General features: G+C 41.8%; 1 protein-coding gene across 1 annotated transcript in view; it reads left to right on the top strand.

Moving 5' to 3' along the window:
- LOC138052654 (leucine-rich repeat serine/threonine-protein kinase 1-like) overlaps positions 1-24,117 on the top strand; it is a 71,759-nt gene extending 47,642 nt beyond the window's left edge. The window contains exons 23-34 of the mRNA XM_068899195.1: positions 6,902-7,068; positions 7,882-8,077; positions 9,105-9,298; positions 10,593-10,852; positions 11,716-11,911; positions 12,575-12,958; positions 15,390-15,539; positions 15,821-15,973; positions 16,691-16,833; positions 18,444-19,048; positions 19,625-19,678; positions 19,869-24,117. Coding sequence (XP_068755296.1) covers positions 6,902-7,068; positions 7,882-8,077; positions 9,105-9,298; positions 10,593-10,852; positions 11,716-11,911; positions 12,575-12,958; positions 15,390-15,539; positions 15,821-15,973; positions 16,691-16,833; positions 18,444-19,048; positions 19,625-19,678; positions 19,869-20,221 — 2,855 coding nt within the window. The 3' untranslated portion in view covers positions 20,222-24,117. The remainder of the gene's footprint in view (positions 1-6,901; positions 7,069-7,881; positions 8,078-9,104; positions 9,299-10,592; positions 10,853-11,715; positions 11,912-12,574; positions 12,959-15,389; positions 15,540-15,820; positions 15,974-16,690; positions 16,834-18,443; positions 19,049-19,624; positions 19,679-19,868) is intronic.
- Positions 24,118-25,000: the final 883 nt, after the last annotated feature.

Genomic DNA, 25,000 nt, shown 5'->3' on the forward strand with positions numbered 1-25,000 from the left:
GCAATAATAAACTTAGCAAATGCAAGTTGAATCAATATTTATTTGAGAAATAAAACGAAAGAAAGCGTCACCCTTTTCGCTACTCGAGGACTATTACTGATAGTCCCCTAGTAGCGTAGCCAATCAAAATTCAGAATTCGCATTAGTCCACTAGTTGGGGTGATACTAATAAGATTTAATAAGATAGATAGTCGAGGAAGTTGAAAATGTATCAATAGTTTTGACCAGGATTGGTTGCGTCCCCTTACTTCTTTTCCGCCAACAGCTGGAACCGCAGTAGACTTTGGAAAGCTTGGTCTTTGCCTTCTTTGCGTTGACCTCGTGCTACATGTTTTGTCTTACAGGAAGTCGAATCCCTTTGCTGAAGACACCCATTCCAGCAGTACATTGCAGTGGAAGAAGCTGTTGGTGTGATCCGTGAGAGATGTTATCGTGACGATCAAACGCCTGTTTTCAAGTCAGAGCAGTATTGGTATGATTTTCCCTTTGTACTGAGACGAGTTTGTCAATGTCTTTCGCTGGAACACAAAATAAATAGAGGATATTACATGGCCGCTTAGAGATACGGAATTGCTGTTTGAGTGTTGGAAACGTCAACAAGAGAAGAGAAATTTCGTATCTCCAAGCGGCCATGTACTATTGTATATTATTATATAAACACCAATAAAATACTAAATCATTTCACAAAAGGCATCGGAAGGCGTGATTTTTTCATACGCAAACACAGCAACAGTGTTCTTTTCACGTGTGAAGATATCACGTGTTCACGCGAAAGCTCAATTGGTATTTCATTGGTGTTTATATAATAAAGACATTTACTATTCACCCTTCAGTGTAGAGTAATTTTCGAAATTCTGATTGGCAGATTGAAGGTAAGTTTAAGGATTAGCGGTATTTTTTTCGGTAAGGGTAGTACAGATGTTTCTCTTTACTTAAGGCCCAAGTTTATGAGACACTGTGACGATAATTTTCTGTATTCCCAGACGCGAGTGGTGTTGTTATTTCAGTGCTGCAGTAGAAGAGGAGCTTGCAAGACACAAAATGCATCTACGAGGACCAGAGGAGTTGCAACAGGCAACAAGCTTCCTTCATGACAATGGTGCGTATTGCTTACATCTTAAGTATTTTCTGAGTGTTTGAAGAAACTCGAAGTAACAAAGTGTGCATCCTTTTCTTCATGTTGCTGTATGTCAAGTCAAAGGAACTAATGACCATGTGAAGTTCAATTCATTCGTCACCTGGTCCAGCCATTGGATCGGATAGGAAGACTTATAGGAGGTAGTCGGGGTCCCATCGCCTTGCACTTAACTGTACCCTCCCCCCCCTCCCCCCGCCCAGTTCACGTCTTTTGGGCTTATTTCTCTGACTGCCCTCAGCTCATTCCACACTCGACGCTTTTCTCCTTCGTTATGCCTTAGTTGAGGAGTGGTGGATGTCACTTTGTAACCTGTTTCCTTTATCCTTTTTAGGAGTGTTGCTCCATTATGACGACCCACTTTTGCGTGACCTGTATTTCTTGGATCCTCAGTGGTGTGTGACATGTTAGCTCATGTGGTCACTATTCGAGAAGTGAATCCACACATCAACAACGGTACGAGCTTTTACCCACTCACCATTGTTCGGTTGAAACTTAACTCTTGCTGCCATGGCATTATGAACAGTTAAGGGCTACAATCTTCCTAAATCCTCTTTAGGACACCTTGCCAAAATGGGGCCTGGACATTTTCGTGTCGCTGGCAAACAACCCACCCCCTCTATTTCCTGTATTCAATGTTAACTTGAATGGGATTTCTGCTGTGATGTAGAAAAACCCAACATTGTCGGGGAGGGGGGGGGGGGGGGGGGGGATGGAGGAAAGGAAACTTAACAAGTACCATGTGGTGTCTCATCACTTTTGACGAGGGTTCCAGTTCAGAAATTCCTACAAGAGAACGTTGTAGTATGCTACTATGCGAGGAGAAAACCTCAGCAACCACGTCTGCAATATTAAAGTAGGGGCTAGGAAGTTGCGATTTCTTGAAACAGTTGTTCTTCGAATGGATGGCAACGGACGATTAAGACAGAGGCCCAAGCCGATTCAAGAAAACTTTCCAAGCGGAAGTATGCGAGAAAACCGAAAATGTCAAAATCACTAAGCCGCTTGTCGTCTTACTTTCTCCCAGGTGTAATGAAGAGATCCGACTTGTCCCAAATCTTCCGCAGCGAGCGTTTCCCAGCGAACCTGAATGAGCCCGTACATAAACTTGTTAAGCAAGTTTGAAGTTGCGTTGCCGTGGAGCGCGGAGTTCCTCCTGGTCCCCTCTACTACCTGATAGTCAGCAGGACAAACCAGCCTGTGGCTGCTGGGGTTAGTAATGCTGTTGCTCAAGCTATGAATGCGACTGCTTACACGAAAGGCAGAGTGCTTCGAAGACAGTATGTGATGTCTTATGTACCCAGTGGATTCTGGCCCAGACTCATCACAAGGTAGGGATTGAAGGCTTAGCCTTGAATGGATTCTACGGTCAAAGGTCAGAAGTAGTGGAGTGTAATTTTCATGAAGGTTTTATAAGCACTCGGTGGGTATCAGTTTGTGTCGCTTTCCTCGAGTTCTTTTAATCTTTTCAAACGGTTTTATTTATGGGAAAAAACTTGAGGTGCTAAAACATTTTCAGCTGGCTACTTGAAAGCAGTTGTAGTTTCCAGTCGCAGAGGAGTGGGACTAGCTTAACTGCAATTTTCCAAGAGAGCATGCAGTGGAATCAGCTCTTTCTATTGAAAACATTTTATTAGATTCGTGCTCGCATTTTTATGAGCTTCAGCTCTTTCTCTCGTAGGGTGATCCCAGATGAGCGAATCCGCGATGCGGTAAAGTCATGTTGTCAGCTGTCTCCGGAGGGACCTGTACAGGAAGGAGATATTGAGAAACTAGCCTCTGTTGCTCAGCCTGAGTGGTCATGCTGGAAGACTGGTTGTTGAGCTGTCGTGTTTCGGCGTCAAGTTGCTTCGGATATGGAATTGGAAGGGCGGTCATTTTACGGAGCGCCAGGTTTGTATTGAAACAAGCATTCCAGAGTTTGATCGAATCAACTGTCTTGAACTTTCCTTTTTAGTTACACTTCTGGGAGAAACCTTTTTGCCCCTCTTGTGTTTCAGATGATATTGCTAATCCTTTGCACTACAGACGTGAGGTCCATGACACGTCACGCTACTCCACCATAGAAGTTGTCACGCCAGGTGTGCGCATCAGCATGCAGAAGTTTGAACAAACGAGGAGGATAGGACCAAAGAGACTGAACCGAACAAAGAAAGATGGTATTGGTAAGTCTGTTCGTATAAGAACCCTTGAAACCATTTTTATGTCTCAGTCGGCCTGCGAACGATTTAAAACTGGGTATTGGATATTGACGCGCTCTAAATCGCGCTCTGAATCATTGGAGAATGCTTTTCTATTCTCACTACCAGTGGTTGCGATACTTTTGGTTAGCACCAAGGATATCGATCTCTAACGTTTCCAAACCGGCCAGCGGTCTTTATGTTTGGTCTTGACCAAAAGGATTGTGGTTTCAGGGGCTATTGGAGAATTAAGGTTTACGTTACAACATAAGTGTTAAATAATGAAACAAAGGGGAAAAGTAACCATTTTGCCCTTTTACAATTTTCAAGCTTGTGAAACGAATTCAAGCCCGATATCTTTCCAAAAAAAATGTAGGTTAATAGTAAAGTTAGAAAAGCAGTTGTTTTCAACCACGACCGACAATTTTTGGCTTATAAATCCCCGTGAGAAATGAAATTTAATGTTTCTGTGTGTTCGACTGCATTCTCATATAATGGAGTTGGTTCAGTTCTAAACAAACTGTGCTGCTACGTGGGTAGGTGTTCGAAACCCGAGAATTTGATTAGTTTTAACTGAGTTGATAAATTAAAGTAAACTGACCAACGAACAAAGGGACGTTTCGAGAGATCGAGCATTACGTTTACGTGAAGTGGCAAACGTGGGCTTCACGTTTCACGTAAAATAGAATGAAGCTTGTGACTTTATGTTCGCGTGACCCACGTCAAACTCGGAATGGACTATATTAATTAATCTGGAGTATTTAGTTAACAAGAAACAAAAACTTGGGAGTCTTTTTAAACATTGTTTGTAGGAAAAGACGCGAATTCAATGATTTTTTTTTTTCGCGTAGAAACGGCAAGCGGCAGCCGGCAAACGCGAAAAATGGCGGGGAAATCATGGTCACTTTTGCCGTTCGCGTCAGATGTAAATAGGGACTTTAAGATCTGCGACCGGTGGTCACCAAGAACCGCCCGCGAAACAAACAATATCATTGGTTAAAAGAGGACGGCACGCATATTAGCACATAAAGTGCGGTTCTCTGCACAACAACGACGTGAAATCACCAAATATGAGGTTTTGACGACAACGTGAGCTTTCAAATGTGAATCTTTCGTGCTCTCTTTTTGCTCTGAAACCGCTCGTACCAATTTATTTTCAGGATACTTCGTCCACATTGTAGGACGTGAACGAGATGGCCAACCGCGAGAAACTCACGATAGTGCAACGTTATATTTTGAGGTGACGTTTTCGTTGACGTCGCCGTCGTAGATCTTAAACTCCCTAACGTGATGCTAAGGGCGGGTTCGATTGAACCTATTCCGGAATAAGAATACGTGGAGTGATGATTAAAACGGTATGTTTGGCGCGTTTCGAAGCAGCAAGGATAATAAAAATATGTTTAAAATAGCGTTTTAGCGGATGTTTGACAATTTTAATGTGAATCTCCGTAAAAACGAAGGATTCTAACTTATATTCCATGTATTCTTTTTCCGGAATACGGTCAATCGAACACACCCTAAATCTCTCTATTACTTTCCTTAATCAGGGACGACGACCACGGCTACGAGAAACGTTTCCGAAGATATTATATTTTATTAAAAACTGGATCATTGGATAATGCAATTCGAGAGTTTGATTGGCTAAGCCATCATGGGTTATGAGCCATTATACCATGAGTCTACAAACACGGCAAGCATATGCGTTGATTTTTTGGGCCTTTTTATTTTCATTGTAGTCTAGTTTTCTATATTTTGGGGGCGCTTTTAATAAAACAATTATTCCACTCGCGCTTGTTGGATATGAGAGTGGTTATAGCCAACTCGGCGCTACGCGCCTCGTTAGCTATCTATCATCTCATATCCAACGCGCGCTCATGGAATAATTTTTAAATATATTATCAAGTTGTAATAATTTTGCTATTACTCCAAGTCGCTCGGCTTGGAAAGTGTGTGTACACATTCCAAGAATAAAATTGGTGAGAACGCTGTGGATATAGCGAAGGATTTCTAACTTCTATTCCATGTATTCCTATTCCGGAATACGGTCAATCGAACGCGCCCTTAGTGATTTCACGTCGTCGTTATGCAGAGGACCGCTGAGATACTTGGTAAAATCCGTGCTGCACGTGCAGCACGATATTTATGCTCTTTTAACCAATGATATTATTGCTTTGTGGCGTTGTCATAGTCGTAGCCGTCGTCGTTTCTTAATTCCCTAATTAGGTACTTTGCCCACATGTAGGACGTGAACGAGACTGAATAATCGCGAAAGACTTATGATAGAGCCAAGTTATGTTTTGAGGTGACGTTTTCGTCGACCGTCACCGTTGTAGATCTTAAATTCCCTATTAACGCTCTGTCGACGGGCTAACGCCCGAGAAGGTGTTAATGGTGACAAATCTAGATCTTCAATTGTCTCAATCTTCTTCCTCAGACCGTCGAGAGGGCTCTAAACTGATTGGCTTCAAAGTTAAGTCTGTGATAGACAGTAACCTTCAGTCTGCAGCTCGCCTTAGTTGCCATAACTGCAGAACACATGGATAACCTCATCACCGACTGGTTCCCGGGTCTTGACAATACCACGGTTTCAAGGACATCGCCTGGTTACCCGGCTTGTACCGTGCCCAAGTGCATTATGGTGGTATGTGGAGTGGAAGAGGAAGAAAGTGTGAAACAAAATACGGCTGAGTCGACTGGTATTCTGTGGTGTTATCCAGTCAGGACAGTGCTGTTCATCTGTCAACCACTGATGGGAGCAGCACCAGTGCATCACCTTGGCCTAGTCCTGTTCGTCTTGCTCGGAAGCAAGATGATGATAAAGAAGGTAATGACGGACAAAAAAAGTATAACTATAATTTGTGTTGTCATGTGCTAAGAATGTTAAAATTGGTCGTTTGGATTTTAAAACTGCAGCTTTCTTTAGCTCACTGTATGTGAATGACGTTTCGAGATGGCTCAGAATATCTTCAAAACTAGAGGTGTTAAACAATCAAAAGGAGATAGAAAGCAGTGATAAGTGGTGATACATTAAAAAATATCGAACTAAAGAAGATTACAGCGCAACTTCTCTTCCCTGGCCTGCGAGTAGGTTTTCTTCACATGCAGGGCTGAGAGAAAGAGAAGGGGTAGAACAAGCCCTCTCGCGGCCTAGCCTCTTAATGTTCTTGTTTTCTCCAAAACAACTAGTAGTTAACAGTTAGAAGATTCTTGTTACGTCTCAGGAGAATTTTACTCAGCCTATCTTGCCCTTATTAAAACTGTTCGTACTCTCTCATCAAAAGTAATGTCTGTCCTCAGTTCTTATTTTTTTTTTGTATAAGTTTACCCGGTTATTTTCTCTCTTGTTATTATTTTTTTCTTTTCACCTTTTCGAACCGTTTTGTAATCTTACTTGAGTTTGAATAAAATTTAAAACAAAGACCGTGAAGAAAATGAATAATAAATAAAGGGGTATTCAATACCATTGGTGCTTTTCTTCTGGAAACTTTTAAGGGTCTTTTATTAAAAAGAGTATTTTTGTTAATGGTGTTCACGTCTCGAACAGAATTGCACGCCCATGTCTAACATCGATTTATTTCTTACCCAGTCCTTTCAAACAGCCCACTACCCCAGGACGTGATTAGTGGTTCTCCCCAGGTCCCTGGACACAATCGTTTGCCCTCCGAACCCGAGCGCTTCACGTTCGGTTCTGTAAGCAGTGGACGGGGAACTGAAGAAGAAAGTTCAAGTTGTTTCGATTACACGTCTGATCAGGTGAGACTCTCTTGTGCCGGTTTGCTAAGGAAGAGACCAAGTCGGCTGAGAGTATTATTGTGGACCTACAATTATACAAGAGGTGGCCTCATGGTTAGTGCGGCCTCATGGTTAGTGCGCTCGACTCCGGATCGAGTGGTCCGGGTTCGGGGCCTGGCAGGGGACATTGTGTTGTGTTCTTGGGCAAGACACTTTACTCTCACGGTGCCTCTCTCCACCCAGGTGTATAAATGGGTACCGGCGTAAAGCTGGGGGTAACCCTGCGATGGACTAGCATCCCATCCAGGGGGGAGTATAAATACTCCTAGTCGCTTCATGCTAATGAAACCGGAGATAAGCGCCGGCCTGATGAGCCTTCTGGCTCGTAAGCGGAGACTTTACTTTTTTTTTACAATTATACAAGCTGCACGAGCAATTTCCTGACTGAGGATGCTTTACAGGCTGTGTGAAAAAAAAAAGCCATGTTTTAAAAACGTAGGAGAACACCAAGACTGGCCGTACTGGGCTCTCCATCGCCTCGTGATAATGTCATTAACTTTCGACTAATTCGCTTTTACGCAGTCGTTGGAGTTAAGATTTGTTTAGAGTAAGGGGCTCAAAAACAGTGATACCTCCGAAGAAAAACCGTCAGGAGATATTACCAGCAGCGAGTCGAAATTTGTAGCCCAAGCTCAATATGTTCGAGATTCAACAGGAGCATATCGAAGAGTCTTGGTCTCGGATTCATGTTTAATACAAAAGTAGGCCTTATTAGAATGGACGGGCCTGCGATGTACTTTTCGTATTTTCAACGAATTCGTTATTCGCTTTCAGAGCACCGACAGTCGAGGCAGCCATGGAAGTGAGAGCAATGGAAGTGAGAGCTCTCCCGACAGGGATGGTGCAAGGCGACGGAGAAGAGCTAAAACTCTTGATAGCAGCGAGAGTGAAGAAAGCGACGTCGCAGATACGAACTCCAACACGAGGAAATCCGATCAAAACGCATCGAGCCAGGAAAAGCAGGAAGCAGGTATGGCAAATTCCGATTCTCCGTTTGGGAGAGTAAAGGTGGGGTCATAAAAGGAGCACCTCTCCGGATGCATCGGTTTTCCCTTCTCTCGAAATCAACTTCTCCTCAAGTAATGCCTGACGCTAGACACGTTTTACCTCTAAACAGAGTTCACCCTAATTGGGTAGCGTAAGAAACGACTCGAGTTGCGACAGCAGGAACGTCACAAAGCAACAGATTTAATTAAGCAAAAACAAGAGCTTTTTTCGCTTTACACTTGTTTTCATTTTGGTACATTATTTTGGCTTCCTCTGCAAAACAAGAAACTGCAATGATAAAAAGAAATTACCCGACTTTCATGTCAGCTTCGTACTTTAGTTAACATTTTCTACATTTTAAGAACTGGAATAATCACAAAGTAGTTATAGTAACGTGAAGATATGTAAGATGACGTTCTCGTAGCCGTCTTTGTCTCTGCTACCAATGCTTCCCATCATAGCAGCGTACAGACTTTGACTATTTTGCTTACGGTAACTTTTATTGAATTTCTGGTAGTTACAGGCCTTTGTGGGCGCTAACGGCCAGTGAAGCGGATCATTTGAAATTGGCAATTTTGTCTGTTTGCCCCCACAAAGGACCAGAACGACCCAGTATTCACTAGGAGCTTACTATTAGTGATATGGTTTAATGGGTGATAAGCTTGCACCCACTGATCTCAAAAGAAGACTTGAGCGCGACGCGATTTTGTTGTGATCACTTAAGCTTCGTATTAGAGAGGGAAGTTATGGGTGAATCGATTTTATGCGGAAAATATTGGAAAGTGGTGTTTACAACTTTGCCACATTGCTTTTCCTCTGACTATCAACTCGTACCCCATAATACGCCGAGGTCCCAACAATATGGTCGCCGCGAATTTGTCTTGTCTCACTTCAAACAATGAATGTTCGATCATCCAGTCTTTTAGCGAGAACAATGCTTGTGCCCTAGTAGTCCTCCATGCATATGCTGGTTCTTTCACGCAATGTTCTTTCATTTCTCGTTTCTTTAGGAAGCACAGACAGTGCTGGGAGCTTTCAGCGTGGATCTGGTAAATACGGCTCTCTCCGAAAGCGTCCTAGCAGTGATGATTTGGTCATTTACTCATTCGAGTTTGAAGAGTGCGTACTTGCTGCCTACAACACTGAGCCCCTGGAATGTGCCGTTCATGGTCAGCTGGAACTCAAAGAAATAGCTCCGGATGTTGTAAGTCTCTTGTGAACTTGATGCTACTCTGTGGCAAAAAAAACATGAAGAACAAACGAACTAGCATGTAATTCAATTCAATCTTTTTTTCGCACACTTACTTTTTAGATATTTTATACTAATTACAGGGGTACGGATTTACATTTTTACGAGAAAAATAGAGGAAAGCATAAGCATTTTAAAATTGGTGCCGGCGCTTTTCGAATTGGCCACTGCAATTAAGAAGGATTACATAAAGTATAGCCAGTGATTTTACACTTTTTGTGTTCGCGATGTTCCGCGTTGTGGTTAAATTCTTCGTTGCATTTTTCAACCTGTCAGAAGCAATGAGGAAAGGTAGTTCAATGTACCCATCTACAACGTATGCTTATGACGTCACGGCAGCCATCACGTTTTTCCGACAGCAAGTAGAAAGAAAAGAAAGAAGTGGCAGCCATGTTGTATCAGCCAATAATTTGTCTTTCTTGACCAACAGTGTATTTGTCTTGGTTGTATTGGCCAATATTGTATTTGTTTGTTATCATAAAATTGGTCACCGATCACGTGAGCCCTTGTCAATTTGATGCGGTAATGCCAAGAGCAAGTCAAAGCCAAAACTGTAAAAACTGTAGAATATCATCTCGCACCGATATTAGAACGTTACAAAACAATCGAGTTAAATGAAAGTGTTTGGTACATTCCTTACCCGTTCATTTCAAATCTACAGCAAAAAAAAAAAACTGAAAATCTCCAGATCTTGACTAATTTGGAAAACGTGAACACAAAACACTGCTTCTGGTCAATTCGTTCATTTAGGTGAGTCGAATAGCTGCAAGAACATTGTACGAGATGATACATGAAATGAATCATATATTGAAATGCGGATATGTAATCAAGCGAAGCTATAATCCTTGCAGTTATGAACGCAATTTTAGCAATTGCGTAGAGAAGCCTGAAAAATTCAGGATTTCAACGGGGTTTGAATCCGTGACCTCGCGATGCCGGTGCGACGCTCTAACCGACTGAGGTATGAAGCCACTGATGTTAGTAGCTGGTCATCTGTAGGTTCATATGTTCAGATGATGAATGAATCAACGAACGAGATGATATATATCGAACTGCGGATATGAAATCAAGTGAAGCTATGTTCCTTGTAATTATGAATGCAATTTTAGCAATTGCGTTCATAACTGCAAGGATCGTAGCTTCACTAGAAAAACATTGTAAGACGTCTTTTTTTTACATCTCCGCCACTATTTTCAAGGTCCCTTTCGTCGCGTACAACTAAAAAAACATTATTTTCCTACTTCCTCAGATGTTCGAAGATATTGCTCCAAACATGAACATCCAAGGGTCTGACATTACGCGTGGCAAGTTTCTAGGCAAAGGAACGTTTGGCTCGGTGTTTCGCGGAGAACTGAGGCTGTCATCCGGGAAATCAATTACTATTGCTATGAAGATGCCGCTGAACCATGAAGTTGGTGATGATGCGCGACCGGAGGAAATTCAGATGGCTGAAGCGGCTAAGAAACGACTTAAAGCAAATCCAACCTTCGAGCTTAATGACGCCTACAGGTAAGAGCTAAGTCCCGTTGCAGTGGTCAAGTGACAGTTGGAAGTTCAAAGGAATGTAGTGATGCTCTGGTCTGTACGACCTTCACTTACCGTAAACCGGATCGTAATCCACCAATCACCACTCAATATCCCCACAACCAATCACATTTCTTTCCCCACTACCAATCAGAATACAGACCAGAGCATCAGTACATTCGTTTGAATTTCCAATTGTCACTTGACTCTGAAGATGGCTTCCGCTCAGATTGTCGAAACGTCAGTCACTGCCAACAGGTCCTTCTCCGGACTACTTTCACCCAGCCGATCTAATTCCGTCGAGGTATATTTCTTCGGTGTCTGTTTTTTTCCCTGCATCCGTAGTACTACGAATTTTTTTAACCTTACACAATCCTCTTCAAGAATCGATTGTTTTTGTTTCTATCATTGTTTAACCTTACTGCGCACGCTTAAATTTTCCTACATACTTTTATTCACTGCGTTTTTCTCTTACTTTTTTTCAGCAAAGCTGAATTTCAGTGATCGCCCACTAATTCCTATTCAAAGCCTATCCATCTATGTGTTAGAGCGGGTTTCAATCAAGTGTCGTAAAAACCAAAACCAACAATCCAGTACACCAATCAAAACTCGAAGTAATTACACGTAGCCGACACAAAGCGCGGGAAACTGTGCACGCGCGAGCCACGATTGGTTTTGGTTTTACTTCTGATTGTTTGAAAAAGTGGCGCGAGAACTTTGAACCATTCACTGAGTGAAGTAATGCAAAACCAAAGCAGTTCGCTTATTACTTTCGACACTCAATTGAAAACCGCTCTATTGGCTTTGTAGGTTGACGATTTGATAGATTGTTTTATATTTTCTGAAAGGACTGTTCGTCAAGAGATGTCCATCCTTCTCCCCTTGCGGCATCAAAATATCGTCTCGTTGCAAGGTTACTGTCTCAACCCGTTTTGCATGATCTTGGAATTCGCACCTCAGGGAGCCTTGGACCGAATACTGGCTAACTACAAGAGGGCTGGCGTGCGTCTCAACGCTTACGTCATGCAGAAATGTATTGTGCAGGTATGAATAGCGAATCCATGGTAGAGCTTAAGGACTGTGCCTACTGTTGTTATTGCGCATACGTTCTGAACATCTCGAGATACTTGGGTTTCCTATGGGTGGTGCTTAATGATATAGTAGAGGTGATATTTTGAGGTCTCCCATCCAGATACTAACCCCGCCGGACAAGGTTAACTTCAGTGGACTTTTGTCTTGGAAAGCTGTCAGACGCTTAGAGTACACCGCTTAAACCCTTGCTGTGACAAAAAAGTTGAAGGGGACTTCATGTCAGCCTAGAAGCCAATGTTTCTCGATTCCCTTTTATTTTCTTTGATCTTTCTGGGTTTTGTATTTTACTAGTAACCACAGGTCTTCTCCGGGGGCTATTTACCTAAGACATCTACCATAGCACTATAATGATTACGGTACCCAAAGAATATCGTGTACTATTTACGCAAAAACAAATTGAATCTCCTGGAAAACAAAACGCAGCTGAGTTGACAGTTATGGAATAAAGCACTGTGTCAAGTTACTGCACTACTACACGTACGCAATGCGTGCCAATTTTTTGGTTGGCTACCCCGCCGTTGCTGAGATATCTCAGTTTTGTCGGAAAACTGTGATTCCTTCCCCTCTGCAGACGGATTGGCTTTGACTCTGATTAGTTTTTTTGCTCTCCCGTAGTGTGCCTCTGCCCTGAAATACTTGCATCGCCATCACATCATCTACCGCGACCTCAAGTCAGAGAACATCTTAGTTTGGTCGTTCCCAGCTCCCACTAGCTCAGATCACGCGAACCACCAAGTTACCATCAAATTAGCAGACTACGGTATCAGTCGGTCAGCAGCGCTGGCTGGAATGAAGGGACTTGGTGGTACTCCTGGCTTTATGGCGCCTGAGATTGAAAAGTATGTCGGCAAGGAGCTGTATACGGACAAAGTGGACTCTTTTTCGTTCGGAATGTACATTTACGAGTTGGTCACGCTTCATCAGCCCTTCTATGACCTCAATGCTGCGCAGGTTAAACAGTTGATTGTAGAGGGACAAAGACCTCCATTAACGGCCAAGGTATCTTTTTATACATTTTGTTTGTGATGTGTGAGTGCTTCTAACAACTTCTAGGTGGTCAGCACTAATGACACTTTCGTAATTTTCTATAGCGCCCATTAGTAGCACACGATAGAAAAATTAAGGTTTCAGTTTTGGTGTATGAGCGAGTTTTTGACATAGAGTGGTACAAAAATTTGAAATTCTCATGGATGCTTGCCAGTCTGTTTGTTTTTGGGAAGCTGAGTTGGTGCACCCATCTTCCACTGGTGTAGAACTCGTTTCATTCCCGGACTCAACGTCATATGTGGACTGAGTTTGTTTGTTCTTTACTTTCCTCCGAGAGGTTTTTCTCTGGATACTCGAGACTTGATTAATGATGATGATTAGTTCTTCTCGGAAGCATGCTTCACATGAAAGAGATCGAGCTTCACGTTTTAAGTCAATGCTTTAGGCTGCTTCCTTGTCATAAAATCATGGAAAATTGACTTGGCCTAAAACCTCTTACAAAACGTTCGCGGCACTTTCACCTAAGGAAGATATGTAATGTATTCTTGCATGTTCTCAGTCTGGGCATTTAAGTACCCTGTTCGAATCCCTACCTCCCCCATGCAATCAGTGTTACTTTTGAGGAACTACCACACCTTTGTCATATTAAAAAGGTTGAATCAAGGACACCTGTCAAATTCAATGATCAAATTCAAGGTTCTGTGGAGGACGTTAGCACATGACGATAAATTTTCAGTTCTCTCTCTACGCTTCCAACTCACTCATACCAGTTTAATTTCTCGACAGTTACTACACATTTTTAACGCGAAACGACATGAAATAGTTTCGTAGGGATATGAATAACGCGAACTCGTATTTTAATCCTGGTAGCCGTCGTCTTCCTCGTTTCGTGAGCTCCTTATTGTTTTGTGGCGTTGTCGTAGTCGTAGCCGTCGTCGGTTCTTAAAGTGCCCCTAACCCCAAAATATATTTTTTGCTAAAATGAATCTTTGCACCTGTTTGAAACGCATTGCGGCCAATTTTTTTCCTTTTCGTAACAAATCTTGCCATTTTATAGGCTTCGAAAGTTGCGAAAATCCAACCATCTTTTGCTCGCGACCGAGTCAGAAGGGGAGTGGGGCTATTCCTGATTTGATGTCACAATCTACTTTGCATGCATTTTTACAAAGAGTAAATGCAATGTAAATCAGTTTGTGACGTCAAATCAGGAATAGGCCCACTCCCCTTCTGACTCGGTCGTGAACAAAAGATTCTTGGATTTTCGCAACTTTCGGAGCCTATAAAATGGCAGGATTTGTAAGAAAAATGAAAAAATGGCCGCAATGCGTTTCGAACAGGTGCAAAGATTCATTTTCGCGAAAAAAATATTTTGGGGTTAGGGGCAGTTTAAACTCCCAAATGTGTCTCGCTGGTCTGCGGGCTCTACAAAGCAGTACACCTTCAAATTTTCAAATGCAAGAATAGAGTTTTAATGTGTAATGTGCCCGTGGGAAACATGGGAAACTAGTTTGTCATCCATCCCACGTGGGCATTACATATTAAACATTTATTGTTGCAAATTCGACGTTGCAATGAGTTTTGGCAAACAGCAAACTTCAGCAGGTTTCGCTGTTTTCCCTTAGGGACCTTAAGCAAGCACGACGGCGACGATTACGAGAACGATGTCTTAAAATATGATTTTCCATTATTGTAATAATTTTGTGGTTGCTCCATGTCGCTCGGCTTGGAAAGTGTGAATACTCATTCCGAGAATGAAATTAATGAGAACAGTGTGGATATTTAGAGAGAAAATTGAAAATTCGTCGTCAGGTGCTCTCGTCCTCCACATGACCTCAAATTTGATCATTTCACGTCGTAGCCAAGACGAAAACGGTAAAGAAATGTATCAAAATGTAAAACGCACGTGCTGGGCGTGCAAAGCTATTGTTTTTGCCCACTGAATATGCAAATTTGTGGCGTTCTCGTAGCCGTCGTCGTCGTTGCTTAAAGGGAACCCCCACTAAAACAGGAATATATCTTTAAAATAGTTAACATAATGTTCACAATCAAAATTGTTGGAAAGTTTTCCAATGGGAGCGTTTGTATCCGAAATAAATAAATGTTAAAAACGCTTGTTTTGGTTTTCAAATTTCCCGGGCGCCGCCATCTTGAATAATTGTGACGTGTCATGGTTGCCCTATTGTTTTAAAACAAAAGCTCTTTGTGCAAATACAAAAGAGCAACCATAACACGTCACAATCATTCAAGATGGCAGCGCCCAGGAAATTTGAAAACCAAAACAAGCGTTTTTGAAATTCATTTATTTCGGATACAAACGATTCCAGTAGAAAACGTTTGAACAATTTTGATTGTAAACATTATGTTTAATATTTTGAAGTTGTATTCTTGTTTTAGTGGAGGTTTCCTTTAAGCTCCCTGTTAATTAATGAATTGCGTTTGGTAGGATAAGAAAGCTCCAGTATTCGTGTTGGATTTAATGGCCTGGTGCTGGCAACAAGAGGCAGAACGGAGACCACCGTCACATCATATCTCATTGCTCTCATCTACTGCCGAGTTTCCTCGCCTTACTGATGTCATCACCTTTGATAAACAGGTTAGTTCACGTGGATAAAGACCCCCAAAAATTAGATGTTTTGACCTCATTCTTCTTTTGCGTGAGTTTTGTATCATGCCTAGAGATCATTTTCTCTGGTGGCTAGCCATGACAAAGCGTTCGTATCATGAAGTGTCCACTTCAAAAAAGTATCTTTTTATCCTCCAAGAAGGCCGTCCTTTCCTTATTTTTCTTTAAACATGGCTGCTGTCGCATCCACAAAATCAACACATGCAGAACGTTTGGTTTTTTTTCTTTCTTATTTCACTTCTGCTTTTCAGCTGGGCTTGAACTGCGCTGTTACGGCTGGGTCACTTGTCAGTCAAAACGGCAGAACCAGTGTTGGCTCGGAGGTATGGCTCTGTCGGAGCGAGTCGAGTGCAGGGAAAATAAGCGTGGTTGGCTACAGTCGAGACCGGTGCTACCACAAAAAGGTCAGTTCAACTCGTGGGATTTAATTCGCCTTTGTCACACGGCGGCCATATTGTCCCGGGAGACGAAAAAAGCTTTGTTTTACCACGCCAAGCCTCGCCCCCATGGTTTCCACTGCAAGGCTTGGCGTGGTAAAACAAAGCTCTTTTGGTCTCCCGGGACAATATGGCCGCCGTGTGACAAGGGCGAATAACAGTATCACTTCTCGGCGGTGTTTTCGTTGACATTAAAGACTCTTTCATTTGTCCTGAATTTGACATTTAAATGGGATGTGCTCCAAAACATTAGCGTGCCCCTTTGCACAAAACATTATGCTATTGAATCGAATCCTTCTGTAATGCCCTTGACACTGTCTCTTACATTAAGGTACAGTTTACCTTGGGTCGCCCCTCTTCCACTGTCCGTCATCCTCCTGGCCCCACTGTGGTTCTTGTAGGCCTAAATTAGCGCTTTACTTTGACTTCTCTGACGTGCGTCTGATGCGTCCCTTTCGTGCGGGCATGAACATCAAACAACATAAGTGGCATGAGAGACAAACACAACTTTGTGCAATTTCCCCTACAAAGTAACCAAAAAGCTTAACTAGCTAGGAGGAACAAAAGATGTAAGATACAGCAAGATGGCCTCGATTTCTTTCTTTCGTGCACAGGCATGGTGATCTTGACGTGTCGTTAACTCGCATTTGAATTTTTTTTTGTCTGTTTTCCCCTTCTACGCAGGAGTTTTCTGTTGGTAAGTCGCAAATTCGGATAGCCTGCAGTGTTGGAAGCTCCGTGTGGCTTGGGACCGAGTCTGGTACATTACACGTGTATTGCGCAATGACATACAAGCAGCTTTGTCAGGGATCGATCCGGTCAAACAGGTTTGAAGAAACTGTTTGGTGGGCTGACTATATAAGCCTGTAAAAACTGAACTGGCGTATCTGAGTCTACTCCATTCACGAAGATATAATTTTGGTGTTAACAAACGAGTTGATGATTTACTGTTTGGAAAACGAGCAGCAGTGTTTTATCAGGTTTAAAAACGCGAGGCGTAGCCGAGTGTTTTTAGACCCGAGAAAACACGTGCTACGATTTTTTTGCACGGCTTCAAAAAAAGCACGTCCCTCGCGCGTCCAAACAAAGGTTGAAATTGTGAGAGAAACACAAAAAAACCAAGCCGGGCCTTGCCGGGCGAAGTTTTTCTTGTGAAAATTAGATGTCATTCAAATGTAAAGAAAAACTAATTAGCATCACAAAAGCTTCGCACTTAGACTCGCTTTAAAGAGGAGGCAGACATCAACTCGGAAACACTTATGGCCATCCCTACATTGGACGTTTCGTAACAATTACACGACGCAATATCCCATCTTAATATGACAAGCTTACCGCTATAAAAAGAACGAAAACAGGCAGAATTGGAGTTTAAGTTCAACAAGAAGTAGCGTTTTTAAGCTAAGCCGCGCTGATCTACAGTATTTAGGTCTAAAAACCCCGTTAAAGACGATTAACTTTCAATTGTTTTGCTGGGTACTACTAAGTCAATACTCTAAAAAATTCGACTCTCCAGTAGCTTGTCTCGTTAGTCTAGTGGACATTGGAAACTGCAAGGTAAAGCCATCGATCCGGGTTCAACTCTTTGCCTCGCCTATTGTGAATCTTCTCAGCTTGTTTAAAATGTTTGTTTCGTTGAAGTAGATTTGAAGTCTAACGTAGATTTTATGTCGTGTAAGTTGAATAGAAAGGGAAATGCCAGTTTGGGGGATAGAAATAAAGTGACGACCTGTTCTATGGGGTTTAAAGCTCATGCACTCGACGTTTTATCGGTGTCTTGGTAGGCTGTTAGGTTCGTGAATTATTAGTGAGTTTTTGAAGATAAATTACCATTGTGCTGTAAGAAGAATTGTGAGCTGACGTCTCAAGCGTCAGCCCTTTCTCGGATCTTTCGTACGCGGTTAATTTAACCTTAGCAACCCGTTTGATAAACCACACAGTCATGTTTCACTCCCCATCTTTTTTTCATAGTGCGCCCAAGCCAGCTTACAAAAACGTTTTGGTGGTGATTCGTGTCATTATGACATTTCTACAGTAGTTTAACCCTTTAAGCCCCGATAGTGCCAAATGGCACTTATAGATTTTACTCTGTCTAACGCCAGACGATTTTACTCGTCAATGGGGAACCCCTCGGGGCTGAAAGGGTTAAAATTCAAATTAGGCCTGGTTGCCTCGTTGAAAGTGAAAGATGTATAGTATTTTAAAATTTTGAACCAACAACCGGGGTAAAAAATAGGTTATTTAAATGAAAAGAAATAAATTTAAAATGGCGGCCATTTTGAAATAATGTCAAAGATTCCCATGTTAACTCATTTTGAAAAGAAAGGATGAAGTAAACTCGAAAATAATATTAATAAGAGGAACATAACGCTTTCCCTCTCCTTTCTCCATCGAGTCGTCATTAGTTTTTCTCCTAAGCCTTATCTTATTTTGCACGCAGGTATATAATGAACATGATTCATGTTCCTCAAGCAAACTGGGTTTTAGTGGCGTTGGCAGACGGATCTGTGTTAGCTTACAATGATAACATAAGCAACCATTACCATTACACCGACAACCCTGCGGGGCACCCCCCTGTACACGAACTCCTACCAAACCTGGTGTACCACGGAAACGGAAACCCAATACACTCCATAGCTGCGTTGCCACTGAAGAAATCCCGAGGGGGTACTACTCCGGGGATGACGGAAGATTCTTCACCGGACGACTCCGACGATTGTAACAGTCCAAGGGCAGAGTACATCTGTGAAGTGTGGTGTGGTCATGAGAAGGGAAAAATGACAGTTTTAAATGGACAACTTCAGAAGACTTGCACAATGTCTGTGGAGGACAGCGAACCTGATTCGGTTACGAAACGAGATCACAGCGTATCACACCTGGAGACTTGTCAAGTGACGGGGGTTTCTACTGGCGGAGAAAATGATCTAGTCTGGACATCCGTATGGGTTGCTCTGTACCCAGGAACTAGGGTATTCCGGTGGGATGCTTGGGAGAAGAAAATTGTGTGCAGTGTAGATTGCTCCCAGTATCGACCAAAATTTGAAGGTACACAAGTTTGACATGTTTGTGTTCATCGAGATAAGAGATGTTTTTTTTTTTAGTGTACAGGTTGCGCAATAGAATCACGGTCGTGGCAAAGTTGGTGACGTAGTTTGCATACAAGTGTCTTAGCTTTTCTTCTTTCTTCTGCAAGCTAATCGCAGTAACGTTGTTTCTATGATAAAAGCAGAGAGTCCTTTTTTGTCACTCAACGACGCCGGTAAATGAGCAAACACATTGAAAATGGTCTATTTCGAAAAAAATTAAATTTAGAGCCACCCAATTAATCTTGGAATTCCTACATAGTGGATCCACGAAACCTCTTTAGTCCCAAAAACCTCGGTACGGTACGTTAAATTGGTATTCGTTTCTTTGTGTGGAAATAAATATTCTTGTGTGGGATCATGTCACTAAAGAAATGCCTTGGAACTGCTTCTACTGAAATTTGTCGCACTTGAAAGAAAATGGTTTTCCTTCCCTCTTTTTTCCCTACCCCCGTAGACTTAGACAGGTAGTGTTTTGCCTTATGTGGCCTCTTTCTTTTACCGGCTAAAGTTTTATGTGTTTCTCTTTGTCGGAAAGGCCCCAAAGCGAAAGTTCCATTGCGGAGAGGTGCAGACCAGAATCCTTTGAGCGGTGAGTTGCGTACAACTAAATTATTTTGATAATTCCTCTTGGTGAACCAAAATCTCTGCGATTACTTTCGAATCACGAACCTTGGTGGTATTTATTTTCCGACGTTGTTGAAGACCGATCAACAAGATTAAGCTGATTCCTTCCGTTGTATGATGATGGTGATATTATTATTTTTTTTTTTTTGTCACAGCCTCCCGATCTCAAGTCAACTCCCTCCTTGCTGTGGACAAAGAACTGTACATCGGTACAAGCTGGGGTTGTATTCTTGTCTGTAACAACCTATCACTTATGGTTTACACCGTCATACGTTGTCACGAGGAAACTGTCAAGTACTTGCTTCCCTTGGTGACCTCGCCTGTTTCCTCTTCGCACTCCTCTGGCGAGCAGACAAAGGCACTGGTGCTGAGTTGCGGGCGAGGTTACCGTAGTCTCGGATCCAGTCTGTATGGGCACACACAGTATCCGAGTCGGCGCAGTGGAAAAACGTTTCTGAAGAGTGAATCTGCTATTCTAGTTTGGCTTGCTGATAGTTGGGAAAGTTGATGAAGGAGAAATGGCAATAAACTGGTACGATATTCAGAGGTAAACGAAGTGTGAGAGATCGCATTGGTGAGATCAGTAGTGTGTGGAATAACACCGAATTAAGTTTTCAAACAGAAATTTTTAAGAGATACATGTTAACTATGTGGAGAGCTTTCAGAGATTTTATTTAGTTTTAACAAATTTATTGAACAATTTTTAAAATTGATTTAAGTATTTATCTGATTCTTGGTCAACCTCGTTTCCAGGGATTTTCCGCCCTTTCCGTCGACGGAAAAGCCCTGGGAACGATGGAGACCGAAAGTAGGCCATCGTTTGTTTTTCGATGGACTCCAATATGACCGTCATCAGGAAAGGGCGTCGTGAAACGACGTCTGCTAATTATCATAGGAAGATTTTTTCTTGCGAAAGTTAAAGGGTATTTAATATTTGCTTAAAGAGGAACTGGCCGACATAGTGCAAGAATGGCTTACAAACATTTCCAAATTCCCAACTCGGGGTAAATTCAATTAATAAAAGATAGAGGAAGGCGCATAAAAATGTCCCTTGCTTTCTCAATTTAGACTTTCTGTGAAAATTTAATCCAAAAAACGATTTTTTTTTTCATGGCAATGCCTTGCCGCCTATATGTCGAGCGAGCCTCGATATTCTTTGGTCTGGTTTTCTTTTAAAATCAATTCGTGACGAAATAAATTCTCAAAGGGTAGTTTTTAAATTGATTTAACAGATTGTATTGATCTCTTTAGCACTCAGCCATTAGTCATATTTAACTACCAATATATATTCAATGCATGGTAAATTAGTAGAAATTACGTTATATATAGATTTAAGATTCAGACGACAACGATATAGCCAACCATGTTATCTTCTAAAGTAGCTGCGGCCCTTAGTGCTGAATTTTTCAACTTCTGATAAGTTGTACAATGTCTGCGAACCACCCACTTGCGCAGCAAGTCGTCTTCCCCTTTTTACAAAAGGGACTCTGCAATTGCTATGTACGACAGAAACACCAAATTCATGCTTAAGTTTCTATCGAGTAGTCCACTTCGTTCGACTTTCCAAGTTAATCGGACCGATTGTTTCTTCGGGACTCAATAACAAGGAAATGTGCTCCTACTATGAAGAAAAATTGAAATTCGTAGTTGTCCATGTACTCACGTTTTCCTTGAATCTTCATATTTGGTCGTTAAAGGGAACCCCCACTCTTAGTACAGAATAACTTTAAACAGGAGGAAATAACGTTTGCAAACAAACTTGTTCGAAATTCTTTTCAGATAAAAGTCTTTGTATCAGGAAAGATGAAAATCAAATTCGCTTATTTTCTGAGTGCGGCCGTCTTTAATAATTCAGTGTGACGTCTTAGGTTTGCCTTGTTGTTTTGGCACAAACAGCTTTTGTATAATAACAGCAGGGTAACCCTAAGTGAAAGCACCCTTCCCCATTCTCCTCGTGGATTCGCTGCTCGTTATTTGCCTTCAGCGCCAACAATCCCGCCAGCTGCACAGGCTACCCAATCATTTCTCAATTGTTCAAGATGGTGGCGCCTGGGAAATTAAAAAAACATGACGTCAATCGCTTTCTTTTAAAAAAATTTCAAGTTTAAATGTAGAGGTTATTTCCTGAGATTTAAAGTTATTTTCCATCGAGGTAGAGGTTTCCTTCAAGATTTCCTCAGGAAATTAGAGAAAGGTGTCCAACTTCAAAATGCACTTTGCAGATTTATTGTCTTGCTCGTAGAACATCACTGTTTAGTGTTGTTCTATTTGACGTGGCCATCCTACATCGCAACGTCGATGTGGACGTTTCACTGATATTAGGGAGCTTAAAAGAAGGAAGCGGGCGGCGACGGCAACGAGAACTTCATTTAAGAATGTACCTTCGCTCTGTTGTTATCTTTTAGCGATTATTTCACGTAGCTCCGCATGGACAGTATGCGTCAACATTTCTCGAATAAAACTGGCATGAACGGTGTGGTTCTTTGGGAAGATGACAAATGTGTCGTTGGGCGCTCACGCCCTTTACAGGGCATTTGGTCACTTCACGTCATTAGGGAGCTTAAGCGCGTGCGTTTTTGAGACGCGGACGGCAACCAGAAAAAAACATTTCGCGTGCGAGGGCAGTGATGTCTCGCAGTTTTTTTTATACTAATCATCTCTAATGGAGAAAAGATATTTAGCAATGTAAATGTTGTTGTGTGAAGACAAGTTAAAAGGGAAAACAGTTCACTTCCGGTTGCCGTCCGCGCCTCAAAAACGCGCGTGCTGAAGCTTCCTATTGCAAGGTTGAGGACGGCAACGTGTTGTTCTTGTAGCCTTCGTCGCCGTCCTTATTTACGCTTCTTATTATCGACTGGCACAACACGGCTTAGAAATTCACGAAAATATTAAAACCTTGTGCGGGTCAAAAATATTTGCTCCTTGAAGAAAAGGTTTTTTGGAGTTCTTGGTGTTTCTATCGTTTTTGCCAAAACCAGGAGTTCATCAAGGGGATCCTCAATCTCCCATACTTGGCCTTGGAGTCAACCCTTTCCAGAGAAGATTTATTTTTTTTACAATGACTGCAAAATTCTCGCGCGCTCATTGGTTAATTTTTATTGTCAATAAGCAGACAGACACATAAATTTATAATTTATGCAAAACTGACGTGATATTGCTCGCGTCAGATTAAATGAAATTGAAGTTTCTCGCATTTTTGTCTCGCGTTCTTCTCGTGTTTTGACTTAATTTTGAGCCCTCTGCCTTTTTTGTTATTGTAAAAAACAAATTGATGTCAAATTTTCATGCGTCTGTCCTGTTATTGACAATGAATTTCGTCGTAACATTGTCAAAGTAGTCTGCGGATCCACTCAGCTATCGCTTCGTGAATTCACAGCTACTTTGACAATGTTATGACGAAATTCATGATCAATAACAGGACAGACGCATGAAAAACTGACCTCAATTTGTTAAATAGAACACCTCCCTTGGGAGATTCATCAAGCCCACTGTTGTAAAAGCCAATCAAAACAAAGCTATCTCAGCGTCAAGGGAAAAGGGATACTTTTCGCGAGAAAAACCTGTTACTCGAGAAAGGGTCGAATCAAGGAATTGGTGGAGATAGTGGCTCCCCTTGATGAACTCCTGCCAAAACCCAGCAAAAGTTTATTTCAGAGAAAGGGTAGATTTCAGGCACCCTTTAAGAAATCTTTTCAGAGGTGGTACTTGCGATTTATCAAACTTTCCTTAGAAATGCTTGCACTGAAGAATTTCCAGGAATGTCGGTGCGCGTGCGTTTCAGGGCTGCTCACCGAGAGCCATTTTTGCGTCCAGAGGCAGGGATTCTTTCCGACGGACAGAAAAAAATTACGACCTCTGACAATTCTTAAATATGCGCAGGCGCAGGGAAGATCCATTTCGGTAGTCTTTCGGTAACCGTTGGCAACCACCGTTGCTTCAAATTTCTGCTAGAATGCGCAGAAAGTTCGGAACCAGTCGAAAGTCGTTTTCCTCGGTGCTAACCGGAGAAATCGCTGTTTCTGAAGACGAGGGAGCTAAACCGAATGAGGTGAATTTTAACAATTTATTCTCTAAAGATTAAGGAAATAATGGAAAGTGAGCTCTCAGAAACTTTGTCCTTTGTATTCCATAGTGCTTTGAAAATTACATTGCATTTCATTTTGTTTTTCAATCAATTCTTAAATTAAAATTGAATTTCTATGTTTTTCAATTAAGTTAATTTTCAATTTGTTTTTACCGATATTGTATCATCTCATGTAGTGATGATATTCATGTTTCTCTCATCTAAATATGTATTTTTGTAAGTTTTCATTTTTAATGGAATTGTTACTTTAAACAGGTGAAACAAAGTGTGAGAAAAGCATTCTGTCATAAAAAGGCAATAAACTTTGTCAAGCATACTTTTGTTGACTTGTGTTTGGTTTGGATACGCTGGCGCAGAACGTTCTGTGAAATTCAATAGCTAGAGTTTGCATTACCTCAATCTCGTTTCCAGAGTCGTCGTTCCCTCGACCAGCGGTCGAGAAAGAGAGACTTCATAATTGATTGGCTCTTGAAAAAAAGTTTCATTTCCTGCCAAATTCAAATTCTAAACTCAAAATCGTGATTTCTTGCCAGTTCCGTAACGTTTTGTCTTTGGAAATACAGCATTTGTCACTTGCGTGACACCAGATACTGAAATCTGTTTTGATTGGAAATGGAATCTCTCGTTATTTTTGATTCTCCGCAGTTTGAACGTTTCGAATGCATTATTAGGAGATGTGTGCTGTCTCGCGAGTGAAAAATTAGCGCTTTCATGGCAAGGTTAACTCCAGTTTTTTGTTGATTTCTAACCGTCTCCCCTCACGCGCGCGCAGTTATTCAACCGGAACCAGAGTTTTATGGTTCCGGTTTTGGATTCTTCCAGAGCCTCCAGCGCCCGTTCCGCTAGACAAGGGTAACGGAGGCTATGGGAACGAGATTGACATTAGCTCAGAAGCTCTGCCAGGCCGGTCACACTTTGGCAAGGATAAATAGACTTGGATAGATTGTGCTATTATAATTTTTGGCATAATTCGTCATTACGAGCATATTTTTGTGCGTTTTTCCGAAAAAACACTACTAGCACTTTTTTAGCACAAAATTATCACTTAGTGATCATGCAACCAGTGTTTTTGGCCCGTGATCAGTGGTGATACAGGCGAAATTTCAGTAACGAAATATTTTTTGTCCGCTTGTTGGCACATGATCCACGACTCTTTCCATAGGACTCAAGGGATGCGCATAACTATCTCACTTACTCACCGAA

This window comes from Montipora capricornis, chromosome 6 (assembly GCF_036669925.1).
Source record: "Montipora capricornis isolate CH-2021 chromosome 6, ASM3666992v2, whole genome shotgun sequence".
NCBI classification, from domain to species: Eukaryota; Metazoa; Cnidaria; class Anthozoa; order Scleractinia; family Acroporidae; genus Montipora; species Montipora capricornis.